General features: G+C 34.7%; 1 protein-coding gene across 11 annotated transcripts in view; it reads right to left on the bottom strand.

Annotated features, from left to right (window-relative positions):
• CCDC7 (coiled-coil domain containing 7) overlaps nucleotides 1–18,352 on the bottom strand; it is a 328,048-nt gene that overhangs the window by 249,003 nt on the left and 60,693 nt on the right. For all 11 annotated transcript variants that reach the window (XM_060293096.1, XM_060293098.2, XM_060293097.2 and 8 more), the window contains exons 14-15: nucleotides 10,781–10,866; nucleotides 5,593–5,647 (exon numbers count right to left, since the gene is read on the bottom strand). In XM_060293096.1, coding sequence (XP_060149079.1) covers nucleotides 5,593–5,647; nucleotides 10,781–10,866 — 141 coding nt within the window. The remainder of the gene's footprint in view (nucleotides 1–5,592; nucleotides 5,648–10,780; nucleotides 10,867–18,352) is intronic.

Below are 18,352 nucleotides of genomic sequence, written 5' to 3'. Positions count from 1 at the left end.
TCTCTTGCAGTCATCTTATTCTTTTCTCAGTAACGTGTTAGGCATGTGTTGGAGGGTGGTAAAAATACAATAAATTGCCTGTTTATTTATTTTTTTCTGCTACGTTTCCTGTGCTGTACAATATATCCTTGTAGCTTATGTATTTCATACATAGTAGTTTGTAACTCTCAATCCACTACCTCTATGTTGCTCCCCACTGTTTCCCTCTCCCCACTGGTAAACACTAGTTTTTTCTCTATATCTGTGAGTCTGTTTCTGTTTTGTTATATTTATTTGTTTATTTTTTTAGATTTCCAATATATATGGTAACATACAGTATTTGTCTTCCCTGACTTATTTCACTAAGCATAATACTCTTCAGGTCCATCTATGTTGTTGCAAGTGGCAAATTTTCATTCTTTTTTTATGGTTGAATAGTATTCCATTATATATAAATATATATATATATACATATACCACATATATATATTATTGATATATATATATCAATAATATCTATTCATATGTTGATGGACACTTAGGTTGTTTCCATATTTTGGCTATTGTAAATAATGCTACTATGAACACACTGGGGTGCATGTATCTTTTAAATTAATATTCCTGTTTCCTTTGAATATATACCCAGGAGTGGAATTGCTGGATCATGTGGCAGTTCTATTTTTAGTCTTATGAGGAACCTTCATACCGTTTTCCTCAGTGATTGCACCACTTGCCTTTTTAGATAACACATCCCCAGATCAAAAGGAGCTGTGCCAAGAAGCCTCATCCATATCTAGACCTGGTATAGATGATAAGATCTTAGACTTCAAGATAAAACTAGAATGTAATGAGATTTTAGAAGGAAGAGGTGAGTACATTTTGCATGTGGGAGAAATATTAACATGTAGCCAGAGGGAAGACTATCATAGACTATTTCCAAAAATGACCATCTATAATTTGTACCACCCCTACCTACATATGCCCTTTCTCCCATCAAAAAGTAGAATATATTTTCCCTCCCTTTGAGTCTGGGCTGGCCCCTAACCAGTAAAATGTGGGGAAATTATGTTCTAAGGCTTCTGAGTGCAGGTCTTAAAGGGTCTTGCAGTTTCTTTTGAGCTACTGGAGTCCAGCTTCTGTGTAATGATACGTGGGCTTGACTACTAAATGATGATCAACCACATGAAAGAAAGATTCAGTCCTTAGCCATTCCACTTACCACCAGACATTTGAGGAAGCCATCTTAAACATTCTAAAGCTGAATGAAGCTACATGAGTGACCCCAGTACAACATGGAGCAGAAGAATCATCCCGATAAGCCCAGCCAACCCCAAAATCAATGAGAAATAATTAACTATTGGTGTAGTAGACCTCTATATATTAGTGTACTTTGTTATAGAGTAATAGAAAACTGAAATAAACATATGCACTTGACCACAAAACATACCTTTTAAAACTTTCAAAAAGTATGGACTTTCTATGTACTATTTTCTGATGTTAATTCTATAAAAAGGTAAACCAACAATGAAAAGATGAACTAAAAACATTTTTGTGAAACAAAGAAAAACTCAAACACCTATAAAATACAAATGAAGTTGTATTCAGTGAAAAATGTGTCGCCTCAATATTGTTTAACTGTAATTAAACAAATGTAAAAATAAATAAACTACCTATATAACTAATACAGATTTGAAAAGAAACTAAAAATAAACCAAAGACAAAAAGTGGTAGAAGAAATTAATAACAATAAAGGTTAGAGTAATTAAGTAGAAAACAAACAGTAACAGCAACAAGAAATAAAACAGTAAAATAGCTAAGTGAAACTCCAAAACTATTTTTATATAAAAATTATAATCCCCTGACAAACCTGATTAAAAGGAAAGAAGAAAAAACAACAAATACTTCTGTAAATGGAAAAAGAAGTTAGAAATAGAGATACAGAAAAAAAAAATATAACGTAAAATTCAAGCAGTACACTTGAAAAACCATTAGAAATAAATTTATATGAAAATATAAACTACAAAAATAGATGCACCAATAATCTCAAAAGGAATTTGGAAACTGGTCAAAGAACTACCATTTTTTAAAAGGCTCCTAGATAATTTTACAGGTAAATTTTACATAATCTTCAAATCATTTCTCCCTTTTAAAAAAGTCCTTTTTGAATTCTGACTAGAAATGCAGTACATTTATTAATTTTAAGGGATTAATATTTTTATAAAATTAAATCTTTCCATTTGGCAACAGTAAAATTTGGATTATAAGAAATGTTATTTACATTTCTATCTTAATACATTTAACTTATAATTAACTAGTTTATCACTGAGTTAAATTATTGCAAAAACTCTCTAGTTGTTCTCCCTGACTGCAAAATCCAATCCATACCCTAATGAACAACTAATAAAAAAACTATGTCATGTAAAAAAACTAAAACATAGTTTTACATGACTTATTAAAAAATTTTACAAACATTATACTTACTTGGACAGATAGATAATAATACCAACTGATTCTAATACCCATGCCTGCCTGAGGAAGCAAAACCGAATACATTTTCCCTATAACTGACCCTTGAAAAACATGGGGGTTACAGGAACCCACCCAACAGAAAATCCACATATAAATTTACAGCTGGCCCTTTGTATACATGGTTCCACACCTGCAGATTCAACCAACCACAGACTGTGTAGTACTACAGTACATATTTATTGGAAAAAATCCATGTATAAGTGGCCCCTCACAGCACAAACCCATGTTGTTCAAGGACTGACTGTAATTGCAAATGCTAAGCAGGATTCAGAGAGCCATGTTTGCAGTTCAGATTTCAGTACCAATTTGTTCTCTAAACTAAGCAAGTCACATTTTAGCTTCTATTGGTCTCTGTAAAATGGTTTAGATCAGTGATAGTTCATAATGAAGTTTTGGAGGAGGGAGATAAATTCCCAAATTCCTTTAAAATTCTCATTATATCCACAGAACTTCTCCAGAAAAAAGTATACCCACACAGAAAATTTTTATTTTAAATTCAGAAAAAAAAATTTAAATGACACTATCTGCTACAAATTGAATGCTTGTGCCCCCCAAAATTCATATATTGAAATCTAATCCCTAATGTAATGGTATTTGGAGGTGGAGTCACTGGGAGATGAATAGGTCATGAGGGTGGTACTCTCATGAATGGAATTAGCACCCTATAAAAGAGATTCTAGAGAGCTCCTCTGCCATTTCTGCCATGTAAAGACACAGCAAGAATATGGCCATCTATGAACCGGGAATCAGGTTCTCACTGGACACCAAATCTGCTGGTGACTTGATCTTTGGACTTCCCTACCTCCAGAACTGTGAGAAATAAATGTTTGTTATTTAAGCTACCCAGTCTAAAGTATTTTGTTATAGAAGCCTGCTATGGTCCAAATGTTTGTGTCCTGCCCCCAAATTCATTATGTTGAAATCCTAATGCCCACTGTGATCATATTAGGAGGCAGAGCCTTTGGGAGGTGATTAGGTCATGAGGGCAGAGCCTTCATGAATGAGATTAACGCCCTTATAAAAGGGGCCTGAGAAAGCTCTCCTTCTGCATATGAGAATACAAGAATTCTGAAAGCCAGAAGAGGACCCTCACCCCATCATGCTGGTACTCTGATTTTGAACATCTAGCCCCAGAACTGTTAGAAATAAATTTCTGTTGTTTATAAGCTACCCAATCCCTGAAATTTTGTTAAAGCAGTCTGAAAGGACTAAGACATGGCCCAAATGAACTAAAACACTAGTTTCAAGACTTACAATATTAATTAAAAAATGGAATTATAATAAATGTTTTTTAAAATACACACAAAATGCTGTTCTATATAAAATCACCTGGTATGGTAGGCAGAATACTAAAATGGCCTCCATGATCTCCATCCCTAAAGTTATGCTCTGTATAATCCACTCCTTTTAGTGTGAATACAACCTGTGACTTGCTTTTAGCCAAGAGAATATTGCACAGTGATGAGATGCCAATCCACTTACTAGACTGTATTATGTATTTGACCTGTGAACAACATGGGTTTGAACTGCCTGGGTCTACTTATACAAGGATATTTTTCAATGAATACTGTACCTATATTTTCATTTTACAGATCTTTATATCAACTAAGTATAGGGAAAAGTGTGTTCGATTAGAGATCACAATATGTGGAATCAAAAGAACTAGGGTTTGGGGCTTCCCTGGTGGCGCAGTGGTTGAGAGTCCACCTGTGCTCCACGACAGGAGAGGCCACAACAGTGAGAGGCCCGCGTACCGCAAAAAAAAAATAAAAAATAAAATAAAATAAAATAACTAGGGTTTGAGTCCTGACTCTACCCTAGCTGTTTTGCCTTCCTGCCCTTTGGTGAGTCATTTATCAATTCCTTTGTTTTTGAGGCAGAGATAGCAGTATGCAAATTTTCGACTGTGAGGGAGGGGACGGCATTCCTAAACTCCATGTCGTTCAAGGATCAACTATATAGCTGAGGTGATAAGGTGTCACTCTCATGATCATATTATATTGCATGAGACTGTCTTAGCAAGAAAGAGAGACTCTTTGCTGGCCTTAAAGAAGAAGTGAGATGCTATAATGTAAACTGCTTATGGAGAAGGCCACATGGCTAAATGCCCCAGTCCTACAACTGCACAGAACTGAAATTTGCCACATCTACTTAAGCTTGGAAGAGGACCCCAAGTGACCAAAAAAAGCAGAGCCTAGCCAACGCCTTGACTGCTGTATGGTGAGGCCTTGAGCATAAGGCACAGATTAGCCATGCTCAGACTCCTAAGCCATTCAAAACTATGAGACAATTTAAATTGTTTTAAGCTGCAAAATGTGATGTAACTTGTTATGCAGAAACAGAAAACTAATACCATAAAGTTGTTCATTTTATACTCAGTATTTCAAGCAGTACTCTCATTTTCTTTGCAAATTTATGTTATTTGATTCTTGAATCATGCAGGTACATACTTGTAGGACACTTAAGTCCAGCCACTCATGGGATGAGAGTGACCAAATCGGTGACATGATGCTCTGATAGTTAAGAAGTTAACTTGTAGCAAAAGGAAGTTTACCAAAGACAAGATGAAACAAAGGGTTACTTGTATTCTTTTCATTGGATCACATAAAAAAGAGTGGGCTATATTTACAATCTCTGAAAATTTTTCCTATTTACTTCTTGCATCTCTTATACCTTCTTAAAATAGATAGGGAAGCTATTGTTTTACCCATTTCAGTGATGAAAAATATGAAGTTCAAGTAGGTTAAAGGGACTTGTCCAATGTCACTTAACTAGTAAGTCTGCTCTGACTCATAATATGATGGTCTTTCCTCCATGATACTGCCTATAATTGAGTGAACTATGGTAATTTTCATAACCTTGACAGTAAATGTGTCTAAATTTACCATTTGGTTTTCGAAACTTGCTGAGAAAAGCCAACTGACAAGAAAGAAGTATCTTAGGAAGAAATTTAGTACACATATACACTCACAAACACACATACATACACACCTATATTCATATACATACTAATATCATCTATATATACAATTATCAGAGCCTTATTAATCACATTTAGATGCACAGAGAGAGATTCTGTGTTACCTGGACTTGAGGCATATCTTCTTTTACTTTAAGCTCTTTCACTACAGACTTCTTCCTGAAAAAAAAAAATGTTTTTAAATATATCATGATATTTTATGATATTTGCATGACTACTTTGCTTTCTTGATGAGTACTCAAACCATTTTAAAGAAATGAAATTTTGAGAGGTGCACCCAAAATGATGGAGTAGGAAGACCCCAAATTTACCTCCTCCCACAGGCACACCAAAATTACAACTATTTACAGAGCAACTATTGATGAGAATGACATGAAGACTACCAGAAAAGTAAAGATATTAAGAAGTAACCACAATGAGATGGATAGGAGGGGTAAAGACTCAGTATAGTGAAGACCCACATTCCTGGGTAGGTGACCCACAAATGGGAGGATAATCACAATTGCAGTTGTTCTCCCCCAAGGAGTGAGGGGTCTGAGCTCCACATCAGACTCCCTACCCCAGGGGTCCAACCTGAGAAGATGAGCCCCAAGAACAATATGCAAGCCCTGTTGGCCTCTGAAGGCCAACAGGGCTTGCATATTGGAGAGCAGGAGGGCTGTAGGAAACGTAGATCCCACTCTTCTGGGACATGCAAAATCTAACATGCTGAGTCCCAGCGTAGTGGTGGTAATTTAAAAGGAGCCAGGGTCAGACCCATTTGCTGATTTTGGAGAGCCTCCTGGAGAGGTCGGAGGCAACTGGGACTCCCCTTGGGGACACAAACGCTGGCGGCACCCATTTTGGGGAGCTCATTCTACCATGAGGACAAGGTGCTCTCAAGCACCATTTTGGAATCCTCCCTCTAGACTATTAGTACCAGGGGCTTACCCATTCACCAGCAGGCTGATACTAGCCCAGGGAGCCCCTGACCCCCAGCCTGGGTACCCAGCCCTGCCCACCAGCAGGCCAGCAACCACCACATGAGGCAGGATCTGGCACCCTACCTCAGGAAACAAACACACAAAATCTCAAATAAACAATCTCACCTTACACCTAAAGGAAGTAGAAAGAGAAGAACAAATAAAGCCCAAAATTAGTAAAAGGAAATAAATAGTACAGATCGGAACAAAAATAAATCAAATAAAGACTAAAAGAAAAAATAAAAGAGGTCAAGGAAACTATGAGCTGGTTTTGAAAAGTTAAACAAAACTGACAAAACTTTATCCAGATTAAACAAGAAAAAAAGAAAGAGCGGTCCCAAATAAATAAAATAAAAAATGAAAGAGAAATTACAACTGACACCACAGAAATACGTAAGAAATTAGTACAAACAATTATACACAATAAATGGACAACCTAGAAAAAAATGGATAAATTCCTAGAAATGTACAATTTCCCAAGACTGAATCAGGAAGAAACAGAAAATATGAACAGAGTGATTACCAGAAATGAAATTGAATCAGTAATCAAAAACCTCCCAATGAACCAAAGTCCATGACCAGATCAATTCAAAGGTGAGTTCTAACAACCATTAAGAAAGAGTTAACACTTACCCTTCTCTAACTATTCAAAAAATTTAAAGAGGAGGGAACACTCTGAACTCATTCTATGAGACAAGCATCACCCTGATATGAAAACCAGATAGAGACACCACAAAAAAGGAAAGTTACAAATCAATATCACTGATAAATATAGATGCAAAAATCCTCAACAAAATATTAGCAAACCAAATTCAACAATACATTAAAAGGATCATACACCATGATCAAGTGGGATTCTAACTATGGTTGCAAGGATAATTTGACATCCAAAAATCAACTAACATAATAAACCATGTTAACAAAACAAAGAATAAATATCATATGATCATCTTCATAGATGCAGAAAAAGCTTTTGACAAAGTTCAAAATCCATTTATGAGAAAAACTCTCAACAAAGTAGATACAGAGGGAACATACCTCAACATAATAAAGGTACTATATGAAAAACCCAAAGCCAACATCATATTCTACAAGAAAAAGCTGAAAACATTTCCTCTAACATCAAGAATAAGACAAGGATGCCCATCACCTTTATTCAACATAATGTTGAAACTGAAGTCCTAGCCACAGCAATCAGACAAGACAAAGATATAAAAGGAATTCAAATTGGAAAAGAAAAAATAAAACTGTCATTGTTTGCACATGACATAATACTACATTTACAAAATTCTAAAGATGCTACCAAAAAAGACTATTAGAAACAATAAGTGAACTCAGTAAAGTTGCAGGATACAAAATTAATATACAGAAATCTCTTGGGTTTCACACACTAACAACAAACTATAAGAAAAAGAAATTAAGAAAACAATCCCACTCATAATTGTATCAAAAAGAATAAAGTACTTAGGGATAAATCTAACTGAGGAGGTAAAAGACCTGAACCTGGAAACCTGTAAGAAAGTGATAAAAGAAATTAAAAATAACATTAACAAATGGAAAAATATTCTATGCTTATGGAGTGGAAGAATTAACATTGTTAAAATGACATACTACCAAAAGAAGTCTACAGACTCAGTACAATCTCTATAAAAATACCAATGGCATTTTTCACAGAACTAGAACAAATAATTCTAAAATTTCTATGGTAACACAAAAAGACCCCAAACAGCCAAAACAATCTTGAGAAAGAACAGAGCTGGAGGTAGCATGTGCCCTGATTTCAACCTATACTACAAAGATACAGTAATCAAAACAGTATAGCACTGGACAAAAACAGACACACAGTTCAATGAAACAGAGTAGAGAGCCCAGAAATAAATTCATACATATATGGTCAATGAATCTAAGACAATGGAGGCAAGAATATACAATGGGAAAAAGGCAGCCTCTTCAATTAATGATGTTGGGAAAACTGAACAGCTACATGTATTGTAGAAGAATCAAACTGGACTACATTCTCACACCATATACAAAAGTAAACTCAAAGTGGATTAAAGACTTAACTATAAGGCCTGCAACCATAAAACTCCTAGAAGGTAACATAAGTGGTACACTCTTTAACATTGGTGTTAGCCATATTTTTGGTATATGTCTCCTCAGGCAAGAGAAACAAAAGGAAAAATAAACAAATGGAACTACATCAAACTGAAAAAAGCTTTTGCACAGCAAAGCAAACTATCAACAGAATGAAGAGTCAGCCTACTATATGGGAAAAGATATTCCCAAATGATACATGTGATAAAGAGTTAATATCCAAATACAAAGAACTCCTACAACTTAACATCAAAAAAACCAAAAAATCTGATTTTAAAATGGCAGAGAACCTGAATAGACATTTTTCCAAACAAGGGGTCTAGATGGCCAACAGGTGCATGAAAAGATGCTCAACATTACTAATCACCAGGGAAATACAATTTAAAACCTCAATGAGGGGCTTCCCTGGTGGCGCAGTGGTTGAGAGTCCGCCTGCCGATACAGGGGACATGGGTTAGTGCCCCGGTCCGGGAAGATCCCACATGCCGTGGAACGGCTGGGCCCGTGAGCCATGGCCGCTGAGCCTGCGCGTCCGGAGCCTGTGCTCCGCAACGGGAGAGGCCACAACAGTGAGAGGCCTGTGTACCACAAAAAAAAAAAAAAAAAAAGAAAGAAAAAAAAACCCTCAATGAGATATCACCTTACACCTGTCAGGATGGCTATTAGCAAAAAGACAACAAATAACAAGTGCTGCAAGGATGTGGAGAAAAAGGAACCCTTGGTGCTTTGTTGGTGGAAATGTAAATTGGTGCAGTCACTATAAAAAAAAGTATGGGAGTTCTTCAAACAATTAAAAATAATACTACCATATGATCCATCAAGTCCATTTCTGGGTATTTTTTCAAAGAAAACAAAAACACTATCCCCAAAAAATACATGCACCCCTATGTTCATTGATCATTATTTATAAATGCCAAGATATGGAAGTAAACTAAGTACCCATCAATAGATGAATGGATAAAGAAGATGTGTGTATATACAGATATAGATATACAGATATAGATATAGATACCATATATATGATTTAATATAACTCAACCAACAAAAAGAATGAAATCTTGCCATCTGTGACAACATGGATTGTCAGACAAAGAGACAAATACTGTATGATTTCACTTATATATGGAATCTAAAAAACAAATGAACAAACATAGCAAAACAGAAGCAAACTCATAGGTACAGAGAACAAACTGGTGGTTTCCAGAGGGGAGGAGGGAAGGGGAATAATTAAAATAGGTAAGGGAGATAAAGAAATACAAAATGCCAGTTATAAAATCAATAAGTTATGGGATGTAATGTATAGCATAGGGAATATAGTCATTAACATCATAATAACTTTGTGTGGTGACAGACTTATCATGGTGATCAATTTGTAATGTATTAAAATATCAAATTACTGTGTCATATACCTGTAACTAATAAGCCAATTATACTTGAATAAAAAAGAAAGTAAAATTTCATAAGAAATTCATATTTTTAAAAGCCATAAAATCCATAAAGGTTAAATGATAAATAATTGAATAACATTTCTCAAACTGACATCTCGTTGGTATGATTAAAATATGGTACATTGAGATGGGAAAAGGATTTCCAAAGTACATTGGTCATTTTTTCTTCTCTGGTCATCTTTTCTTTTCTCAAGAAAAGGCCATTTGTCTGATGAATTTCTTTTCAGAATTTGTGGAACTCTATAAAGTTTGAATTCATAGTTTTGTTAATAAGCTATATATTTATATGAGGGTTTGATCAAGCAAATTCCAACTGCATAAATTATATTAGTAAAGAAAATATTCTCTTGGTAAGGCCACTTTACAATAACTCATATACATTAAAAACAGATACTTTTTTTAATAAAATAAGACAACCAAGAAGTACAGTAAAAAGGAAGAGCCCAGAATGGGGAGAGGGATTAACATACAAATTACAAATCATTAGCGAAACCATCAAGAAAACACTGTAAATCCTTTTTTCCCTAAAATTATTTGTATTTAATTGTTTACCTATTCCTGAATATCTTGTGATTTATTCTACTCTAACCCATTTTTAGTTCTTTGCTCTTCACTTCTCAGCTTTCTCCCATAATCATATCCTGGTCTGCTTATAAAACTATATATTTGCTAATGCTATGCTTTTTTAGAAACCTGTTAATAAGTTATATTTATATGACCCTAAATTGTATAAAATGAAAATATAAGTTTATAAGTAAAAAATATTAACAAGTATCTTTATGTCTTACTCTTCTAAATCTTCAGATATTCCTTCGTCTTTTTTCTTCTCCATTTTCATAGTTTTCTTTTGTCGCTCACTTGTAGCCTTTGGTTTCTATGTAGTTTTATATAAGCCAGAAATAAACAGTTAAGGAGACCATAAATTAAAGGTAAATACATGATAATACACATTACTAAGATTGCCATTTTACTTTGAGAATCACTATACTATGTTTCAAGGGAAACTATCTGAATAAAAGCAAAACAAAATTAATGATATAGGCTGAATGTTTGTTATAGTGCTTTACAGAATGTAAGTTGCAAATAAGCTAATACATATCAAACAATTAAATTCCTTGACAAATTACAGTCAGTTCTGCTACAACATTGCATACAACATCCTGAAAATCACCTCACTGTGAAAAATCATATGATAAAAACTGCAGGATATATGAGGAAAATGGGGTAAGGTGCACAGAACGCAAAAAAACTGTCGATGATACATTAAAAAAAATAAAAACTTAAGAACATTAATCCAGTTTTATACAGTTCAATGATTAAGAAATACATACTACGAGAAACATAGCTCTTTATCTTGAATAAGACATGAAGCTTGTTTTTGGAAATGAGCATCAAACAGATTTCAACTTGTGAGTTATTATGCAGTATGCGAAGGAAGGCTATCTGAAATTGGATGAAAAGTTTTAACACCATATGTGGACTGGTGTGGTACACAATACACATGGTAAACCGAAGAAGCTTGTAGAAGCTGTTTTTCTACATTCACCTAGTACTATTTTCAGATGAATTTGTGCATAAGCAAATGTAAAATTCACATTATGCTCAAACTGTTCTGTCATGTTGTAACAAATCTGCATTTCAAAACAAATATTAGAGCAGAATTGACCACAGGTTTTAAAGTATTCTTGAACTACTATGTAGTAGTGGATTATTTTCTACAAGGAAGTATAGAAAAAATTTGACAATTAGAGTATTGAAACTTTTAGATGAGCTTAATAATAGACACTACTAGGTATTGGGAGATCATTTCCTATTTCAGACCACAACCTCCAACAGATACCAAATTCACTGTAGCAAAGTTCTCACAAGTTAAACCCCAAGTGTAACAATTCCTATAAAATATAGAAAATAAGTAAAATAATAACATTTTTAATGAGAATTGTTAAGGTTGCCAAATAATTTTCCAGTTTAAACACGAGTTTTGGTACATATTTCCTACTAAGAAAAATCTAATATACTGGCAATCAAAACATACTAAAATAACGAAAGGGAAAAAAGACTAAAAAATAACGAACAGATCATCAGTGAGTTGTGGGACAACTTCAAGTGGATTAATATACTTACAGTTGGAATTCATGGAGAGAAGGGGTGGGAAAAGAGAATAACTATTTGAAGAAATAATGGCCAATTTTTTTCAACTTTGATGAAAACTGTATATCCACAAATCCACAACAGTACAAGGAAAACTAACCCCCAAAATACATCATAATCAAATTACTTAAAAGCAGCAATAAAAAGAAAATCTTAAAAGCAGACAGCGGAGAAAAGCAGAATACACACAAGAATAAACAAGAAAACAGATTTCTTGTAAGAAATAATGCAAGCCTGAAGACAAAGGAGCAATATCTTTAAACCACTCAACCTAGAATTCTTTATCCAGGAAAAATATCTTTCAAAACTGATGGCAAAAGAAATTTTTTTTGGTCTGGAAATCAAAGAGGTGAAAGAATTCAGCAGCAGCAGCCCTGCACAATCAAAAAAATAAAGAATCCTTCAAGGAGAAGAAAAATGATACCAGATAGAAATAAGAAAATACACAAAGAAGAATACCACAAATGATAATTATGTGGGTAAATATAAAGACTGTTTTCCTGTTATTTAAATCTCTATAAAAGGTAATATTTTACAGCAAAATTAATAACAATGTGTTGTGCAGTAAAATGTATAAAAACAATTGCACAAAGGCCAGAAAGGGACAAATGAAAGTATGTTTCAAGACTCTTATATATGAAGTGATTTGATGTCATTTGAATAGAAACTACAGTAAGTTAAAAACAAGACTGTAAACCCTAAAGCAGCCAATAAAGCAACCCACTGAGCAGCAAATTAAAAAGTAATAACAGATTTTGCTACCTGAAAGTAGGGTGCTGTTGCAACACATAACTAAAACTATGGAAATGGCTTTGAAATAAGGCAATAGTGGCAGAGGCTGGAAGAATTTTAGGAAGCATAAAAAAAAAATTCATGAAAATATATTATGGGAAGAGGAAACATCCTTTAACCTGATACATGGTTTTGAAAGAGAAAGAGAGACAGAAAGGCAGGCTGACTAATCACAAGAAACAAGAAAACATTCCCCTTAATATCAGGAACAAAACAAAACAAAATGCCTGCTTTCATACTGTCTATTCAGTATTATTCTAGAGGTCTTTTCCAGTGTAGCAAGGCAAGAAGAAGAAAGTATTACAAGTTGGAAAGCAAGAAAATTTAGGCAATCATTTACAGATACTTCAATTATGAAAGTAGGAAATAAAAATCTAACCATTATGATAGTGTAGCTAGGTTTGTAGATGGAAAATTCAATATACAAAAATTTGTTACATTTCTCTAGCAATAGCTTTAAAATATTTTGTAAGATACAAATAACATAGCATAAAAATACAAAGTACCTAAGATTAACCTAACAAAAATGAATAAGAGCTTTATGAAGAAAATCATAAACACTGATTGTAAGCATTACAAAACTTTCCAAAATTGTGACATTTAATGTTTGTAAACAAAAAGATGTATCTTGATATCCTATATGTAAATCTCTCAAATTTGATGTACAGCTTGAGTGCAATAGTAGAATTTGACAAATTAACTCTAAAATTTACAAGAAAGTGCAAAGACCAAAAACAAATAAATTCTCATATATTACAAGGTGGGTTAACTTGCCCACAAAATACCAGGACTTACTATAAATATATAATCATTAAAGATCTCAGTCATTGGTGTAGGAATACACAACACCAATAGAACAGAATGGAAAGAACAGAAACAAATCTTTTTATGCAGTAATATTTTCTAGCAATAGCATACCAAAATATATATATCTAGGAGCTCCTATTTAGGAAGCTATAGTAGAAAGCCAGGTGATGGCAGAAGTGGAATAAATAAGGAGTCAGGCTAATGTAACTGTGGTTGGCACTCTGCAGAGCCAAGGGGAGCTGCAGGTACAGTCTCAGCTCTCCTGTTATTTTCCCAGCCTTTGCCCTGTGTAATGATGAAGATGCCATAAAAATATTGGCAGGAGTCCCTCCCATTAGGAAGCTTGCACAAGTCTCTTAGATAGCCTCATCCACCAGAGGGCAGACAGCAGAAGCAAGAACTACATTCCTGCAGCCTGTGGAACAAAAACCACATCCACAGAAAGACAGACAAAATGAAAACGCAGAGGACTATGTACCAGATGAAGGAATAAGACAAAACCCGAGAAAAACAACTAAATGAAGTGGAGATAGGCAACCTTCCAGAAAACAGAATTCATAATAATGATAGTGAAGACGATCCAGGACCTCGGAAAAAGAATGGAGGCAAAGATCGAGAAGATGCAAGAAATGTTTAACAAAGGCCTAGAAGAAATAAAGAACAAACACACAGAAGAATTAAAGAACAGAGATGAACAATACAATAACTGAAATGAAAAACACACTAGAAGGCATCAATAGCAAAATAACTTAGGCAGAAGAATGGATAAGTGACCTAGAAGACAGAATGGTGGAATTCACTGCCATGAAACAGACAAAAGAAAAAAGAATGATAAGAAATGAAGACAGCCTAAGAGATCTCTGTGACAACATTAAACACACCAACATTCACATTATAGGGGTCCCAGAAGGAGAAGAGAGAGAGAAAGGACCTGAGAAAATATTTGAAGAGATTATATTTGAAAACTTCCCTAACATGGGAAAAGAAATAGCCACCCAAGCCCAGGAAGCGCAGAAAGTCCCAGGCAGGATAAATCCAAGGAGAAACACACCGAGACACATAGTAATCAAATTGGCAAAAATTAAAGACAAAGAAAAATTATTAAAAGCAACAAGGGAAAAACGAAAAATAACATAGAAGGGAACTCGCGTACGGTTAACAGCTGATTTCTCAGAATAAACTCTACAAGTCAGTACGGAGTGGCACAATATATTTAAAGTAATAAAATGGAAGAACCAAGATTACTCTACCCGGCAAGGATCTTATTCAGATTCGATGGAGAACTCAAAAGCTTTGCAGACAAGCAAAAGCTAAGAGAATTCAGCACCACCAAACCAGCTCTACAACAAATGCTAAAGGAATTTCTCTAAGTGGGAAACACAAGAGAAGAAAAGGACGTACAAAAACAAACCCAAAACAATTAAGAAAATGGTAAGAGGAACATACATGTCGATAATTATCTTAAATGTGAATGGATTAAATGCTCCAACCAAAAGACACAGGCTTGCTGAATGGATACAAAAACAAGACCCATCTATATGCTGTCTACAAGAGACCCACTTCAGACCTAGGGGCACATACAGACTGAAAGTGAGGGGATGGAAAAAGATATTCCATGCAAATGGAAATCAAACTGGAAATCAAAAGAAAGCTGGAGTAGCAATACTCATATCAGAAAACTAGACTTTAAAATAAACAATATTACAAGACACAAGGAAGGACACTACAGAATGATCAAGGGATCAATGCAAGAAGGAGATATAACAATTATAAATATAATATATGCACCCAACATAAGAGCACCTCAATACTTAAGGCAAATGCTAACAGCTATACAAGAGGAAACTGACAGTAACATAGTAATAGTGGGGGAATTTAACACCTCACTTGCACCAATGGACAGATCACCCAGACAGAAAATGAATAAGGAAACACAAGCTTTAAATGACACAATAGACCAGACAAATTTAATTGATATTTATAGGACATTCCACCTGAAAACAACAGATTACACTTTCTTCTCAAATGCACATGGAACACTCTCCAGGACAGATCACATCTTTGGTCACAAATCAAGCCTCGGTAAATTAAAGAAAATTGAAATCATATCAAGCATCTTTTCCGACCACAACGCTTTGAGATTAGAAATCAATTACAGGGGAAAAAATGTAAAAAACACCAACACATGGAGGCTAAACAATACGTTACTAAATAACCAAGAGATCACTGAAGAAATCAAAGAGGAAGTCAAAAAGTACCTAGAGACAAATGACAAGAAAAACACGATGACCTAAAACCTAAGGGATACAGCAAAAGCAGTTCTTAAGAGGGAAGTTCATAGCTATACAATCCTACCTCAAGAGACAAGAAAAATCTCAAATAAACAATCTAACCTTACATCTAAAGCAACTAGAGAAAGAAGAACAAACAAAACCCAACGTCTGTAGAAGGAAAGAAACCATAAAGATCAGAGCAGAAATAAATGAAACAGAAACAAGGAAAACAATAGCAAACATCAATAAACTAAAAGCTGGTTCTTTGAGAAGATAAACAAAATTGATAAACCTTTAGCCAGACTCATCAAGAAAAAGAGGGAGAGGATTCAAATCAATAAAATTAGAATGAAAAAGAAGGACACCGCAGAACTACAAAGCTTCATGAGACACTACTATGAACAACTCTATGCCAATAAAATGGAAGACCTGGAAGAAATGGACAAATTCTTAGAAGGCATAACCTTCCAAGACTGAACCAGGAAGAAACAGAAAATATGAACAGACCAATCACAAGTAATGAAATTGAAACTGTGATTAAAAATCTTCCAACAAACAAAAGTCCAGGACCAGATGGCTTCACAGGTGAGTTCTCTTTAGAGAAGAGCTAACATCCATCCTTATCAAACTCTTCCAAAAAATTGAAGAGGAAGGAACATTCCCAAACTCATTCTACGAGGCCACCATCACCCTGATATCAAAACCAGACAAAGATACTACAAGAAAAGAAAATTACAGACCAATATTACTGATGAATACAGATGCAAAAATCCTCAACAAAATACTAGCAAACAGAATCCAACAACACATTAAAAGGATCATACACCATGATCAGGGGGATTTATCCCAGGGATACAAGGATTCCTCAGTATATGCAAATCAATCAGTGCGATACACCATATTAACAAATTGAAGAATAAAATCCATAGGATGTCCACTCTCACCACTATTATTCAACATAGTTTTGGAAGCCCTAGCCATGGCAATCAGAGAAGATAAAGAAATAAAAGGAATCCAAATTGGAAAAGAAGAAGTAAAACTGTCATTGTTTGCAGATGACATGATACTATACATAGATAATCCTAAAGATGCCACCAGAAAGCTACTAGAGCTAATCAATGAATTTGGTAAAGCTGCAGGATACAAAATTAATGCACAGAAATCTCTTGCATTCCTATACACTAACAATGAAAGATCAGAAAGAAAAATTAAGGAAACAATCCCATCACCACTGCCAACAAAAATACTAAAATACTTAGGAATAAACTTACCTAAGGAGGTAAAAGACCTGTACTCAGAAAACTGTAAGACACTGATGAAAGAAATCAAAGATGACATAAACAGATGGAGAGATATACCTTGTTCTTGGATTGGAAGAATCAACTTTGTGAAAATGACTATACTACCCAAAGCAGTCTACAGATTCAATGCAATTCCTATCAAATTACCAGTGGCATCTTTTCGAAAACTAGAACAAAAAATCTTAAAATTTGTATGGAGACACAAAAGACCCCGAATAGCCAAAGCAATCTTGAGGGAAAAAAACGGAGCTAGAGGAATCAGACTCCTTGACTTCAGACTATACTACAAAGCTACAGTAATCAAGACAATATGGCACTGGCACAAAAACAGAAATACAGATCAATGGCACAGGATAGAAAGTCCAGAGATAAACCCATGCACCTATGGTCAACTTATCTGTGACAAAGGAGGCAAGGATATACAGTGGAGAAAAGACAGTCTCTTCAATAAGTGGTGCTGGGAAAACTGGAGAGTTACATGTAAAAGAATGAAATTAGAACACTCCCTAACACCATACACAAAAATAAACTCAAAATGGATTAAAGACCTAAATATAAGACCAGACACTATAAAACTCTTAGAGGAAAACATAGGAAGAACACTCTTTGACATAAATTACTGCAAGATCTTTTTTGACCCACCCCCTAGAGTAATGGAAATAAAAACAAAAATAAACAAATGGGACCTAATGAAACTTAAAAGCTTTTGCACAGCAAAGGAAACTATAAACAAGACGAGAAGACAACCCTCAAAATGGGAGAAAATATTTGCAAATGAACCAACAAAGGATTAATGTCCAAAATATACAAGCAGCTCATGCAGCTCAATCTTAAAAAAACAAACGACCCAATCCAAGAATGGGCCGAAGACCTAAATAGACGTTTCTCCAGAGAAGACATGTCTTCTCCAGAGAAGACATGTCTAAGACAGATGGCCAAGAGGCACAGGAAAAGCTGTTCAACATCACTAATTATTAGAGAAATGCAAATCAAAACTACAATGAGGTATCACCTCACACCAATTAGAATGGGCATC

The sequence above is a fragment of the Globicephala melas genome, chromosome 2 (assembly GCF_963455315.2).
Source record: "Globicephala melas chromosome 2, mGloMel1.2, whole genome shotgun sequence".
NCBI classification, from domain to species: domain Eukaryota; kingdom Metazoa; phylum Chordata; class Mammalia; order Artiodactyla; family Delphinidae; genus Globicephala; species Globicephala melas.
The sequence above is the reverse complement of the archived record's forward strand: the minus strand, read 5'-3'. Positions and strand labels throughout refer to the sequence as shown.